This window comes from Aethalodelphis obliquidens, unplaced genomic scaffold (assembly GCF_003676395.1).
Source record: "Aethalodelphis obliquidens isolate GAN/ISIS:26980383/991018 unplaced genomic scaffold, ASM367639v1 scaffold43, whole genome shotgun sequence".
Taxonomy (NCBI): domain Eukaryota; kingdom Metazoa; phylum Chordata; class Mammalia; order Artiodactyla; family Delphinidae; genus Aethalodelphis; species Aethalodelphis obliquidens.
In genome coordinates this window covers 5,947,984-5,961,826 of record NW_020837987.1, presented here as the reverse complement: position 1 = coordinate 5,961,826, position 13,843 = coordinate 5,947,984, and the positions used below count along the sequence as shown (strand labels likewise).

At 54.0% G+C, this 13,843-nt stretch overlaps 2 protein-coding genes across 2 annotated transcripts; one reads left to right on the top strand and one right to left on the bottom strand.

The window, feature by feature from the left end:
* The first annotated feature begins 3,412 nt into the window (after nucleotides 1–3,412).
* On the top strand, nucleotides 3,413–5,077 carry COX7A1 (cytochrome c oxidase subunit 7A1). Its single transcript, XM_027079095.1, has 4 exons — nucleotides 3,413–3,536; nucleotides 4,253–4,339; nucleotides 4,464–4,548; nucleotides 4,942–5,077. Exons 1-4 carry the CDS (start codon nucleotides 3,522–3,524, stop codon nucleotides 4,995–4,997), a joined length of 243 nt encoding a protein of 80 aa, XP_026934896.1. The 5' UTR covers nucleotides 3,413–3,521; the 3' UTR covers nucleotides 4,998–5,077.
* A 712-nt stretch (nucleotides 5,078–5,789) lies between these two features.
* CAPNS1 (calpain small subunit 1) lies at nucleotides 5,790–13,260 on the bottom strand. The gene is made up of 11 exons (XM_027079050.1): nucleotides 13,142–13,260; nucleotides 12,117–12,331; nucleotides 11,169–11,202; nucleotides 10,803–10,892; nucleotides 10,577–10,634; nucleotides 10,415–10,479; nucleotides 8,860–8,928; nucleotides 8,680–8,758; nucleotides 8,426–8,542; nucleotides 6,472–6,530; nucleotides 5,790–6,287 (listed from the first exon to the last, which is right to left on the bottom strand). The coding sequence occupies exons 2-11, from the start codon at nucleotides 12,311–12,313 to the stop codon at nucleotides 6,261–6,263; spliced, it is 795 nt and encodes a 264-aa protein (XP_026934851.1). The 5' UTR covers nucleotides 12,314–12,331; nucleotides 13,142–13,260; the 3' UTR covers nucleotides 5,790–6,260.
* Nucleotides 13,261–13,843: the final 583 nt, after the last annotated feature.

Below are 13,843 nucleotides of genomic sequence, written 5' to 3'. Positions count from 1 at the left end.
AAAAAGAATTGGTGTGTGGGAAGGTAGCGGTGGGAGGAGCTGTTTTTCCAGACTTGCCACAAGATGGCAGCAGAGAGATACCAAAGCTTGGTTCTGGACTCTGAAAGGCTGCTTGGCTGGAATCAGTCTCTCTCCCCACTCATGACAGGTAAATCCTGGTGGGTTCCTGCCCACCTCTATCCTGAGCTGTGAGACTGTAGCTGAGCTAAAACACCCTCAGACTCCTGACCAACAGAAACTGTGAAATAATGTTTATTGTTGTTTTAAGCTGCTACATTTGTCACTTGGCATTTATATATTAGAACTCATACCATTCCACCAAAAAATATTTGAGTATGTATTTCTAAAGTGTAGAGACTCATTTTTTAAAAACACAACCACAACAGCTATAAAATTTTAAATTATTTACCATAATAAAATATCCAAGCAGTCTAGTTAAGCACACACTGATATCTGCAATCTACTTTGACATGGATCAAAAAATGATATGGGGGACTTCCCTGGCAGTCCAGTGTTTAAGACTCCGCGCTTCCACTGCAGGGGGCGTGGGTTGGATCCCTGGTCAGGGAACTAAGATCCTACATGCTTACTAGAAGGTTTCTTCACCTTTTCTGTATCTTTGAAATTTTTCATAAAATGTTGAGGCAAAAGTCAATCATTGTCCAAATTTCCAATTGTCTTAAAAATGTTTGGGTTTTTTTTTTTACTGTTTGTTCATATCAAGATCCAAATAAAGTCCACATGTTGAGATTGGTTGGTATATAAGTTCTGTGTTCTTTAAACCACAGAATTTTGGTGGCTTTTTGTTATAGCAGTAAGTGTTCATGCTAACACAGGGCAGCAGAGCTTACATCCCCCAGCTGGTTCTTTATCCTGAAGTTGAGCCCTTTTGTCCTGCAAGTGGATGAACCCATTCCTAAAGGAGACCTGAGTGATGGCAGCAGCAGCTTCTTGCCTAGGGCTTCCTGACCAAGGTCAGTGCTACAGGGTGTGTTCTGGACTCTATCCCTGCAGGGGCAGCATCAGAGAACAGCTTTCCTAGGTCAGTTTTCCTAGGTCCTGAGACTCATTCCTACAGGACTAGCCTAAAAGCAAGGCATATGTCCAGTGCAGTTGCACAGAGCCCCACACTCATAAGTGTGGTAGGTTTTTGTTTGTTTGTTCTTTGGCCGAGAGGCTTGCAGTATCTTACTTCCCCAAGCAGGGGATCAAACCCGAGTTCTCAGCAGGGAAAGCGCAGAGTCCTAACCACTGGACCTCCAGGGAATTCCCCTCAGAAGCTTGAGGTTTAATGCTCTGTGGCTGCCATCTTGTAATTCTTCACGTTATCTTTGAATTTGTGTTTTATAAGTGAAGTCGGCTTGGACGATGGAGCAGGCGCCAGGGACTTGGAGCCTGAACCGTGTGCATTCTCTCCTCCCACCACTCTCCACCTCCCTGAGACAGGCTCTTAGCTGCCTATTCTTCTGCCTCCTGGGGGCCTGGGCGTAGGGAGGGTCAAGGTCCACCACACACATCCCATGGCCTCTGAGGGTAGGGCAGAGTGGCCCCTCCTCAGTTGGCACTCCACGGCACATCTAGCAGGTGACCCGGCAGGGGCGAGGGTCCTGCCCACCTTTGATCCAGGTTTCTGGCTCTTCTTGGAAGGGAAGTTGCATCACCCTGTAGGGAGCAAGCCCGTGGGAAGGAGAGATGCCTTGTTTGATTTCTCCACCTCTGGCCAGGGCACGAGTTGGTCCAGTGGCTGGTGGGGAGAGGACAAGAACCCAGCAGCCAGCAGCCGTGTGTGTACGCACACACAAAGTTGCAAGGCAGGTCCCCCAGGTGACTGTGAGAGTTTGTACTCACCCCAGGGTATCCCTTACTCTAGGGAGCATGACATTGTATAGCAAATTAAAAACACCATGACAAGTTAAGAGCAATCATGGAAAAAAGAAAAAAAGCTTTATATTTTAGTATTTTTAACAGCAATTTTTTTTCCTGCTGTTTGAACGAGAGATCCCACGTTTTCATTTTGCACAAGGCCCCATAAATTAGGTAGCAGCCCAGCTTAGAAGGCACTCCTTCAGCCTTTCCAAACTTTCTGGTATCCAATTCTCAGAGCAGTTTCTATTTTCTTCCCTGAATACTGATCCTACATGACTGCAGATAACAGGGGACAGCTGGGTAAGTGAGCACATGTGCGGCCACTTCCCGGGGATGCCCAGAAATATCTAGATGACTAGAATCTAGGCAAAGTACTGAGGTCCTTCTTTGTTAAGTGGGTGGAAGCGACCAAGTTAGAGAACATTTGGGTTATATTGTATTTCCTTCAACGAATATTTATCAAATCTACCCATGCGGGACTTCCCTGGTGGCGCAGTGGTGAAGAACCTGCCTGCCAACGCAGGGCACACGGGTTCGAGCCCTGGTCCAGGAAGATCCCACGTGCCGCAGAGCAACTAAGCCAGTGCACCACAACTACTGAGCCCATGAGCCACAACTACTGAGCCCATGTGCCTAGAGCCCGTGCTCCGCAACAAGAGAAGCCACCGCAATGAGAAGCCCACGCACCGCAACGAAGCGTAGCCCCCTCTCCGCAACTAGAGAAAGCCCCCGCGCAGCAACAAAGACCCAACGCAGCCAAAAAAAAAAAAAAAATCCACCCATGCGCCAGGTGCTGGGGATGCAGTGGAGTCTAAAGTCAACAGATAGATAAATAGAGCAACTACACCGTTTTCCAGGGTGAAGAACTGAGTGCGGAGGTGGGGGTAAGATATGAATGAAGAAGCAAAGATGGTGGCTATGCGGCGGAGTCATTTTGTGTGCATGTTTAACCTCTGCAAGAGTCAGCTACATGGATTCACAATAAACCAAGAGAGATAATGAAAAATAACTATTTAAACAAGGAAAATTATCCTGCCTTTCATTCCACTCAGTGAGGAAGCAGCATATGCCCCCGTGAGTATGAGATACGGGCGTAATCTACTTCCTTGGTTCCCATCACTCACCTGGATGAGGTGTGAGTTGAGTGCATTTTCCATACTACATGGTCCCTAAACCCAAAATGAATATTGACGTTTAGCCAAAGCCACAGCAATCTGTTTCAACATGGGAGGAAAAAGGACCGCACTTGACATAATAAAAGATGGTATCTTACCTTCCTTTACTCGCTCTCCAACGTCAGTCGGATAGGGAGAGATCCGAGGGACCCGACGGAGGACTTGCACTTGCCCCAGGCCGATATCACCGCAGAAACAACCCAAAAATGAATTCTCTGGAACCGCTTTCCTCTCCACGCGGACCAACAGAATTCCGAGATGAGTAACAGATGGGTGCTCCAACCATTTGGCGCTGGGATGCGGGGATGGGGTTGCAGCGACTTCTCCGCCCACCTATTGGACGAATCGGAAAGCGGCCGCCGGGACCTCGCTGTCCTGGGGCTCACCGAGGGCGTGGCCTGGGACTCCCCCGGAGGGGAGGGCACCGTCTGTCCTTGGGCGGAGAGGGGAGGTGACTCCGGCCGAAGAGGAGGACGCAGGATGAGGGCCCTGCGGGTGAGGGCCACCATGGGTCGGGCTGGGGCCCCCAACCCGGAAGCCCTCGCCCCTATACGAGACTCCCCAAACATTCCGGGATCTGGGGACTTGGAACGTGAGCCCCCTTCAGGGCTCGAGACTCCCTCCTAATAAGCCTGGGGCCCCCTCCCCCCAGCTCCCAGTCCAAGAGCTTCTGAGACAGCCGGGGACCCGTTAACATGGCCCAAAGCCCCGAGTCTGAACTTCTCCCCTTCATCCAGTGCTCCCGTAATACCTCGGGACTTAGGCACCGGGAACGTAACACCCCTTCCCTGCCGCCGAAGCTCTCGGGCAGCCGGGAAATCCCGCAGGCACTCCAGCTCCAGTCCTGACGTTCCCGGCACCTGAGCTCCTCCCATTAACCCAGGAAACTGCAAAAAAACCTCTCCGGGACTTGGGCCCGCAGAACATAGTCTCCCTTCTGGGTCCAATCCTCTTCCAATAGTACCTCTAGGCAGCCTGATAACCTCCAAGCCAGACCCTCTAGGCACGAGTCCCCTTCTTCTGGGCCTTTCTTGACAGGACACCCTCCCCCACTCTTGCTGCCAGTTCGGATCTTGCCTTTGAGACGCTCCCAAGGGACAGGACCGTCCCCGAGTCAGAGCCTCGGAAAGTCCGACACCCTCTCCCCAGCGGGACCTCCTCCGGGACACCCTTCCAGGCGCCTCCAATACCCAGCCATCCCCTCTCCACAGGTCTCCCAGGCACTGGTGCGCTCCTTTAGCTCAACCGCCCGGAACCGCTTCGAGAACCGAGTGGCTGAGAAACAGAAACTCTTCCAGGTAGGCGGGGCGGGGGGAGGACCCGGGGCCGCCTGCTTGGTCCTGAAGACGAGTTGGGGGAGGCAGGGGCTTAAGGTCTACCAAGTAGGCAGCGCCTTTCCAATCGTTTACCCCCAACATCCAGGCGGACAATGACCTCCCGGTGCACTTGAAGGGCGGTCTAACCGACAACATCCTGTATCGAGTGACTATGGCTCTGTGCCTGGGAGGTGAGTGCAGGGCCCGGCTCAGCCTGAACTGCGGGAGGGAGCGGGACTCGAGATGGAGAGGGGAAGGGGCTGGCTCCAGCGCTGGGGTTTTGGGAGGGGATTGGGTTCTGAGCTGGTGTGGGACGGTATGGGGCTCTGGGCTGGCAAATAGGAAGCACCCTAGGGCTTGGGCTTCTGTCCCAGGAGGGCGGCTGGGCTAGTGATGGGTCTGGGGAGAAAGCCCAAAGCCCGGTCTGGATCAAGGTCCAGCATTTCCCCAGTTGAAGTGCAGTTTGGGAAGGGAGCTGGAGCCTGAAGTAGGGCTGGGATCCAGGATGGTGACTGGGGAGTCTGCAGGGGGCTCAGGGAGGGAACTAGGGTCTCATTCTGTACCCCCCCACACTCCCTCCCTAGGCACTGCCTACGGCCTGTACTGCCTTGGCTGGGCCTCCTTCCCTCAAAAGAAGTGAAACCAAGAAGTCTGCAGGACCTGAACAAGCATCAATAAATGTGCTGGCTTCTTGGGGAAGCCAGCCCGGCTCTGTCCTCCGTGTGTGTACCTCCCAGCCTTCCACCAACAAGTGATCTCTGCCCTGTGGACAGGCCATTGCCCCAGCCCTGAGTCTCCGACGCTAGACCAGGGCTATCCCTAGGGTGTCGCTGCCTCTCAGCCCTCCCAGCACCCCTGGGCTGCCCCTCGGGGCCTGGGGACCTGGAATGGGACAGGGGCTTTGTATCCTGGGAGAGCAGCCCCTCTCCCTGCAGAGGCCAGAGGGTGGGAAGGAAGATGCTGAGCATAATGTATGACACACAGAGGCAGAGGCAAGTGAGGACAGACTCACTCAAGCACAGAAGCTGAGAGGGGCAAACATGGCCTTGGGGGACAGAGCCAGGGGTAGCACTAAGACTTCCCACCAGCATGGCTCTTGGAGCAGAAGCAGAGATGGTCCAGGCTTCTAGTCTTGGCCTCCACAGGCTCTGTGAGAGATCTCAGCAAGAATGAGGCTACAGGGACTTCCCTGGTGGTCCAGTGGTTAAGACTCCGCGCTTCCAACACACGGGGTGCAGGTTCAATCCTGGGTCAGGGAACTAAGATCCCACATGCAGCGGGGCCAAAAAAACCCCAAAAAGAATGAGGTTACAGCTCAACTGGGATCCAGAATTTGAAAAAAGACCAGGACTAGAAGACAGGCGGAGACAGACTCCCTCTGCCCCAAACAGAGCCAGAGACACCCCTCAACTCTCAGAACAGGAGGCAGATCTCAGAGAGAGCAGCAACTAGGGTGCATTTATTTCCTCCTGGACCTGGCAGGCTGGGAGCAGAATACAGACAAAGGCACTGGGGCATGTGGCCTGTTGTGGCCTGGAGTTCAGCTGCCTGGGTGGTAACTGAATGGGTGTGCCAGGGTGTGTAGGGACTGGAGTGATCCTCCCAGAACTGAGAGAAGGGCCCTTGGGGTGTGCAAGCAACACAAACATCGGGCTTGGCACAGAAGCAAGTAGATATGGAGTAGATGTGAGATGGGTGTGCTGGGGCGGGGTGTGTTGAAGCATGTTGGGCCCTGGCTGTTGACTGAGAATCCGGGTGCCAAGGGCTGGGAGAACAGAAAGGCCTGTGGGTCAGCAGGAGCCATGAAGATGTGACTGCAAACAGGATCAACCCTGGGGGAGACTGAAGAGTCCAAGGTGACTCCTACAGCGAGGCGATGAGGGGGCAGGTCTGGGACTCCCGTTCAGGAATACATGGTCAGCTGTAGCCACTGGGGAGAGGAAGGCACCGAGAGTGAGGATCAGGGAACCTAAGAATACCAGCAGCCCTTCTCTGCCCTCACCCAGGGGTCACTGGGAAAATAGGAGGGAGGGAGCCCCAGCCCAGAGCTGGTACAGGGGACTGAGGGGAGGAGCCCTCTGCTAGGATCCCACATCCCAGGATGGGGTTCTTACCTCCTGGATGTTCACCTGGATTTGTCCAGTGCCATCTTTGTCAAGAGATTTAAAGGCACCTGGAGGAAGGAAGGGTTGGAGGGATTGGCTTTTAGGATAAAAATATATTAATATATGGGATGACAATAATAATGGCTAGTACTCTGTGCCAAGCAATGTATAAAGCGCTTTCCGTGTATGAACTCATTTAATCCGATTCTGTGAGATAAGTGTCATTTAAAAATAAGGCACAGAGGGATTTCCCGGGTGGTCCAGTGGGTAACACTCCACACTCTCAATGCAGGGGGCCCGGGTTCAATCCCTGGTTCGGGAGCTAGATCCCGCATGCATGCCACAACTAAGAAGTCCACATGCCGCAACTAAAAAAAAAAAAAGATCCTGCATGCCACAACAAAGATCCCACGTGCCACAACTAAGACCCAGCACAGCCAAAATAAATATTTTTTTAAAAAATGAAAAAAAAATAAGGCACAGAGAAGTGCAGTTATGTGCCCCATGTCACACAGTGTAAAAGTCAGAAAAATGGGATTGGAACCCAGACTGCTACCCACCTCAGTAATGGGCTCCATATCCTGACCTGCATGCCCCCCATCACCCCTCTGCCCAAGCCCCAGCCTCCCACTGACCGGCTCCACATGGTTCCAGCCTAAGGGGGCTACCGGAAGGAGGCGCTGCACTTCCTGCTCCTACAGCCTCGTGGGGTCCCCACTCCTGCCCTGAAACTCGACTCCACGTTCCTCACTCACAGCCAAACCTGTAGGCAAACAGGCTCCCATACTGTCTTTGTGGCTTCTCTGTCACTCACCACTCAGTTACCACCCTCAAGGGCCCACTCGCCTGGTACCCCGGAAGCTGCACTCACTGCTGGCCCTCTTGCTGGTAAATCCAAGGCCATTTCTTGGGCCCTCTCATACATGACTTTTGGCATCATCTGCCCTATTGTCCTCTCCCACCTTCCCTTCATGTCCCCGACACACCTGCCCCTTTTCCTCTCCCCAGGCTCTTAATGCATTGTCTTCCCTGGGCTCTTGGGACACCGGGAGATCTTCCTAAAGTTAAACCTGAGACCCTGTCATTCCCCTGCCTGGACCCTGTCCACTGTCCCCAGTAGAGTCTGAGCACCCCTGAACTTGGCATTCACAGCCTGCACAGCCTGACCAGGCCCATTACTCCTGCCTCCTTTTATGCAACTCTCAGACAAATCTGAGTTCAAATTCTAGCTTCGCAACTTCCTAGCTAAGTGGCTGTGAGCAAGAAATTTTGCCTCCTTGAACCCTAGGTTCCTCCTCCAGAAAATGGGGACAATAATTCCCACTTCGCAGGGCTGTCTTAAGGATTCAGTGCGTTAATGTTCACAAGAGACTGCATGATCCAGCCCCTACTGACCCCTCCCAGCCTTATGTCTCCCCATCCCACCCCCTTCCTAAAATGTTTAGCACTCTGAACCAAGTCCAACGAAAATCATCCAAAGCACCATCTACTCTTTCCTTTCTAGGCCTTCGCACAGGCTGTTCCCGCTGCAACACTCGTCCCCACCCTCTTGCTGGGGTCACTCCTCCTCATCCATCAGGTCTCAACTCACATGTGCCCTCCCTCCTCCAGGAAGCCCTCCTTGACCCCTTAAGCTGCATCAGGTGCCTTGTTAGGGTTGAATAGCTGTGAGAGCTCCCCCAGTCACAAATCTAAACCCAATCTGCCCTGAGCTTCCCCCTCACAGCCCTCATCACTCTGCCTAGGCTTCCCCGATCCCAGCCGTAACCACTGTGAGCTGTCACTGTCTGGGAATTTGCCTCTCCTCCTCTGGACTGTGAGCAACATGCGGGCAGAAACTAGGGCTATTTCAGTCGCTGCTGTGCCCCTAACATTGCCCACCTCAGGGTCAGGCTCAAAGGAGGCTTGGCGGATGGAAGTTGGACAAATCCCCACCCAGGAAGAGAGCTGGGGTGTCACTCACGGAACATGGCATCCAGTCTGACCAGGCAGCTGATGAAGTTGTCAAAATCCATGTTCCCTTCCTCATCTGAGTAGCGTCGGATGATCATGTTGTAGAGATGCTCATTCAGGTGGAATCCTGAGAACGACTGTCTCTCAGGTGCGGGGGCCACATAGCCCAGCCCTCCCAGCCCCAGGATTCAGGCTCAGCCCAGCTCAGTGGGGGCTGCCTCACCAGTCCCACCCCCAGCCCCATCACGTTCCCGCCAGCCACACCTGCTGCCTCAAAGGCCCCTGGGAGTTCACTGCTGCCAATGGTCCCTGAACAGTCAACGTCAAACTGTTTGTATATGGTCTGTGGGGACAAGGAGGTCAGGGTTCAACTGAGCATCATGGGGCATGGCATCTCCATGGCTTGGGGGTCTTTGTGCTAGGAGTTTCAGAGGCTGCACACACCTGCCACTTTTTGATGTTGTTCCACAAGTACTTGAATTCCTCGAAGCCCAGCTTGCCGGTCGTGTCACTCTGGTGAGAGGGTGTTAAGAATAAATGTACCCAGATACGTGCACTGTGTACATGATGAGGATAATGGCCAAGCAGGGGAACCTGGGCTAAAACCCCAGCTCCCATCCCACCCTAGTCATGTCACCTTGGGTGTGGCTTCATTGTTCATTTTGCCATACTTACTTTAGTCTATATTTCTAAATATAGACTATTTTAGTCTATATTTCAAAATAGAGACACTTTAAACATAACCACGGGGAACTCCTCATTTATAAAATTCTTCAACAGTAATTCAATGTTATAAATGTTAGGACATGTAAAAAACAAGGGTATCTTAGAACTCTAAGGAAATAAGGGATAAGAGTAAATACCTGCTGGGTTTCTGATAAAAAGTGAATGAGGGGCTTCCCTGGTGGCGCAGTTGTTAAGAATCCACCTGACAATGCAGGGGACATGGCTTCGAGCCCTGGTCTGGGAAGATCCCACACGCCGTAGAGCAACTAAGCCCGTGCGCCACAACTACTGAGCCTGAGCTCTAGAGCCCGCGAGCCACAACTACTGAGCCCGCGTGCCACACTACTGAAGCCCTCGCGCCTAGAGCCCGTGCTCCGCAACAAGAGAAGCCACCGCAATGAGAAGCCCATGCACCACAACGAAGAGTAGCCCCTGCTTGCGGCAACTAGAGAAAGCCCACGCGCAGCAACGAAGACCCAACGCAGCCAAAAAATAAATAAGTAAATAAAAATAAATAAATAAAAGTGAATGAGAGGGCTGTATATTGGTATAAAGCCCTTAGCTCAGGGGTTGGCACTTAATAAATTCTCAATAAATAGCAACAATGGCCAAGACTTATCAAATGACCAAGTACACGTCAGATAGTGCTAAGCTTCTCAGGAACAACACTTTTGTCACTAAATCCTCAAGACACCAGTCCCACCAGTATTATACCCCAGTGACAGAGAAACAGATTCAGAGCTGAAAAATCAACCTGGGTGAGATCATGGTAACAGTTAGCATGTACAGACCGCTTATGTGCTATGTACTGTGCTAAACCTTTTGCATGTAACTCCAATTTGTTATCACCATTATCATTCACCCGATTTTACAGAGAGGCAAACTGACGCACAGAGAGGCTCAGTAACCTTGCTAAGGGCAGAGCTGGATTTGGTTAACCCTATGCAACATGTTACGACAGCTGTTATTATGTATTGCCGCATGTCCAAGGTGGGTGTGTGTTGTGATATATACATGTCTACATCTGTGGATATGAAAGCTACACACTGACCGCCCAAATCATGCTCTCAGAAAATCCCCTCTTGGGAATTCCCTGGCAGTCCAGTGGTTAGGACTCCTTGCTCTCACTGCCGAGGGCCCGGGTTCAATCCCTGGTTGGGGAACCAAGATCCCACAAACCATGCAGCACAGCCAAAAAAAAAAAAAAGAAAGAAAAGCAAAAAAGAAAATCCCCTCTTCACCAAGGCCTCCGCCAGACTGCCCTCAAGGATACATCCATAACAGCCACCATGCTGCGACATGTGTCAATGCCAAAACCATCAGTCTTCAGATCAGGATCTGTGGGATGCAGGTTGAAAGTCAGAGGCCAGAGATCACAGCTACCCCAGTCGCCATGCCTCTAAACCTGCCCTGTGTGTTGACCCCAGTCACTCACGTCGGGTCACGACTTTGTTGAGAATGTTCATGAGTTCTGTGGCACTGACCTCCATGTCCTAGGGGGAGAAGTTAGGAATGGGTCAGGGGTGACTGAAAGGGGTCTGGGCATGTCATGAAGGAGGATGGGAACTTTGGGATTGCCATGGTCGAATGTACATGTAAAGGGCATCCAGAGGGAAGGCATGGAAGGGTGAGGACACTTCTGGGGGCCCCAGGTTACTTACCTCTCCAGCCAGCTGGGCAAAGAGCCTCCGGAACTGCCGGACCTCCTCACTCTCATTGGCCTCGATGTTGGAGTAATGGGTGCGAGGGGGCTGCAGAGGGAGATCTCAGAGCAGGTATGGGGAGGGGTGCCCTGGCCAGGACAGCCTTAGGTGGGAAAGTCAGAGTGGGCTGGGTGGCTGAGTGACTAATGAATGAGAGGTGGTCAATGAATAGGGAGTGGATATAGCTAAGTTTAAGGATGTTACAAGGGAGAGGCTAAATGAGATAAATTTCATAAGGAGAAGTGTGGGGCTTCTTCAAAGGGACAATGATGGGTCCTTGTCCCTTTGAAGAAGAGGGGTCTCCGATTGTGAAGGGTGGCTTACCGGGGGCTCTGGGTTGTACTGCGCAGCCGCCTCACTGAAGGGAAACAAGGGGCAGTTAGTGCCAGGGGGCGGGGCCTCCAACGGGCAGCACCAGCGCCCACACCCCAAGCCCCCAACCCCCAGCTCGCCGCCCTACCTACCTGTTCCCTCTGCCCGCCTCATCAGTCCTTGTCCTCACCTGTCCCTATCCTCGCTGCCCTGGTTGTGTCCCCACGGTAGGACCCCCTCTTGCCAGGGCACACCCACGCGATGGCAGATTTCTCAAAAGACGGGAGCTCATTTCATAGAAGCTCGGCCCCAGCTTCCCGGGGCCCCACCCTCCTGGGTTCCACCTGTCTAGGAACCTGCTCCATCGCCACGGCTTCTGAACACTTGTGTCTTCCCAAGATCTCACCCCAGCTCCATTAGTTCTCACCCCTTTAAGGGATCACACTCAGTGGCCAAGACTAACGAGGCCCCTACCGACGCCCTGCCCTACCTCCACCAGGACATTTTTCTAATTTAACCAGCCAGTTCCCAGCCAGGCCCTGCCCCTTCAAGGCCATTTCCCCTGTCCCATTACGGTTAGACCTCTTCTGGGCACACCTCATTGACCCACCTACGAGGGCCACGCCGCGCCCATAAGGCTAGCCGTGCCCCCATGAAGTGATACCCAGCCTCACTGGCTCCGCCCCCTTAACGTTTGTCTCCAGGTTAGCGGAAGTAGGCCGCGCCAGCCCCATTAAGCTCCACCTCCCAAAGCCCATCAGATTGTCCCCACAAGACTACCCCCATGTCAAGCCCCGCCCCCATGAACTCATTACGGTCGGCCCCCTCAAGGCCGGTCTCCTAGCCCAGTCCCGGCCCAGCCTAATTAAGGTTCCTGGTCAGTGTCCAGGTTACCCCACTCTATTCTGGCTGGACAAGCCTCTTCCTCCAGGCCCCGCCCCTCCTCAGGCCCCGCCTTACCTAATGGCGCTAATGACCCCGCCCAGGATGCGCATGGCAGTTCCGCCACCGCCACCGCCGCCGCCGCCTCCTCCTCCGCCGCCGCCGCCGCCGCCGCCGCTGATCAGGCCTCCGAGCACATTCCCTAGGCCCCCGCCCAGGCCCCCACCTCCCCCGCCGCCTCCTCCACCCTTCAGGAACGAGTTAACCAGGAACATGGCTGTGACTCAAGATTCCTGAGGAGGGAAAAAGGGGTCAGGTGGCTGTCTCGTCCCTGAGCCCGCCCCTTCCCCCAAAGAAATACGCATTTCTGACTGCTGGACTTGGGGGAGTGATATGAAGCCGCTAGGCGGAGACCTGTCCTCCGGCTGCGGCTTGAGGGTCCATTCGGGATGGGGTCTGGGCTTCTGGGGGAAGGGTCCGCGTCTGGCTTGAAGGACTCTGGGCTGAGTCTACGCATAGGCATCATTAAGCACCAGACAGCGGCCAGGTCAAGTGGGGTTCTCGAGATGGGGGCCCCAAGCTGACTCTCGAATCTGAGATCCAGAGCCCTAAGACTGATTTAGGGGTTTGGGGTGGGTCGGGAGCGTGGATCAGAAATTCTCCGCCTGGAGGCTCCTGGAGCAGAGTTTAGTAAATCCAGAATGTGGGCTTGAGGGTTTAGGTACAACCAGCAGCGGGATTAGTCTCATCGCTGTGTCTATGGGTTCGGGTCTAAGATATTGAGTGTGAGCCCCGGGGCCCGGGATACCGGAGTCCCCGTTAGAATTGAGAGCACGGATCCAGGATCGTAGTCCTGGAGGCCACACCCAGGGCTGAATTTACGGGGTACCTCTCAAATCCATGGGCTTCTATTTTAGATCCTGAGAGGGAGGGTGGAAGAGTCCCCGGGGCGGGATAACTAGGGCCGGACAGATCAGGGGGTTCGAATCCGAGATCGTGGGTGTGGTGGACCCCTGAGGACAAGATTTGAGCATCTTTTCGGGTCTGGAGGCCTCCAGGGCCGGGTTTACAGAGTGCAGGGGGAGTCCGGACTGGGCGCTCACCGCCTCGCTCGCGCGTCGGCCGGTCCGCTAGTCTGTGCTGCTCTGGGGCCTCCTGCTGCGTCCGGCTCCTCAGGGAGGGGCGGGTGACTCAGGCGGAAGAGGCCGGATTAGGCACTTGCGGGGCGGCCCAGCGGCATCCGCACGGTCCTAGAGCCGACATTGACACTGCGCGTGTGCCTGCGGGCCCCGCCTTCTGTAATGGGGTGCGGCCGCCCAGGCTCAGTCCTGCGTTTCCGGTGCTTAGCGTTCCGACACCGCCCTGACTTAAAAGAGCTGAGATTTTTCCCTGCACTTATTGGTTCCAGGTGCAGGCGCCCGGGGACGAGAACTCCGAGGTGACTTGAGGACTCGTCGTGCCCAAGGTCACCCCCTAGTGTTGTAGTGTGAATGTTCGCCCCAAAATCAGCCTCCACCCAATCACAGATGTGGTTTTCGGTCTCCTCGGAAAGGAACTCTTGGGACTCTTGGCACTTGTCGCCTATCCTAGCCTTGTCGCGACAAGCAGCAGTTGGAGGCCCCGAATTATGTTTGGCCCACAGTACGGGGACAAGCGCCCGCATCTGTGGCGGGGTACAGCCCTGTGCGGCACAGCCCTGATGGCGTTCCAGTTCCGCCTACGAATTGGACTGTCTTGTGCCTTCTCCATCCACACCCCTTGGCCCCCTGAGTCAGGGTCACCAGAATCATTTTTCCTGGACGGGC

What these genes read in the sequence shown, in the direction of transcription:
- COX7A1 (XM_027079095.1), top strand. An exon ending in AGAAACAGAAACTCTTCCAG is followed by an intron (nt 4,340 to 4,463) that starts GTAGGCGGGGCG and finishes CCCAACATCCAG; the next exon opens with GCGGACAATGACCTCCCGGT. An exon ending in TATGGCTCTGTGCCTGGGAG is followed by an intron (nt 4,549 to 4,941) that starts GTGAGTGCAGGG and finishes CTCCCTCCCTAG; the next exon opens with GCACTGCCTACGGCCTGTAC.
- CAPNS1 (XM_027079050.1), bottom strand. Translation starts at nt 12,313, where the DNA reads ATGTTCCTGGTTAACTCGTTCCTGAAGGGTGGAGGAGGCGGCGGGGGA. An exon ending in CAACAAAGTCGTGACCCGAC is followed by an intron (nt 10,480 to 10,576) that starts GTGAGTGACTGG and finishes TGCATCCCACAG; the next exon opens with ATCCTGATCTGAAGACTGAT. An exon ending in CAGACTGGATGCCATGTTCC is followed by an intron (nt 6,531 to 8,425) that starts GTGAGTGACACC and finishes TCCTTCCTCCAG; the next exon opens with GTGCCTTTAAATCTCTTGAC.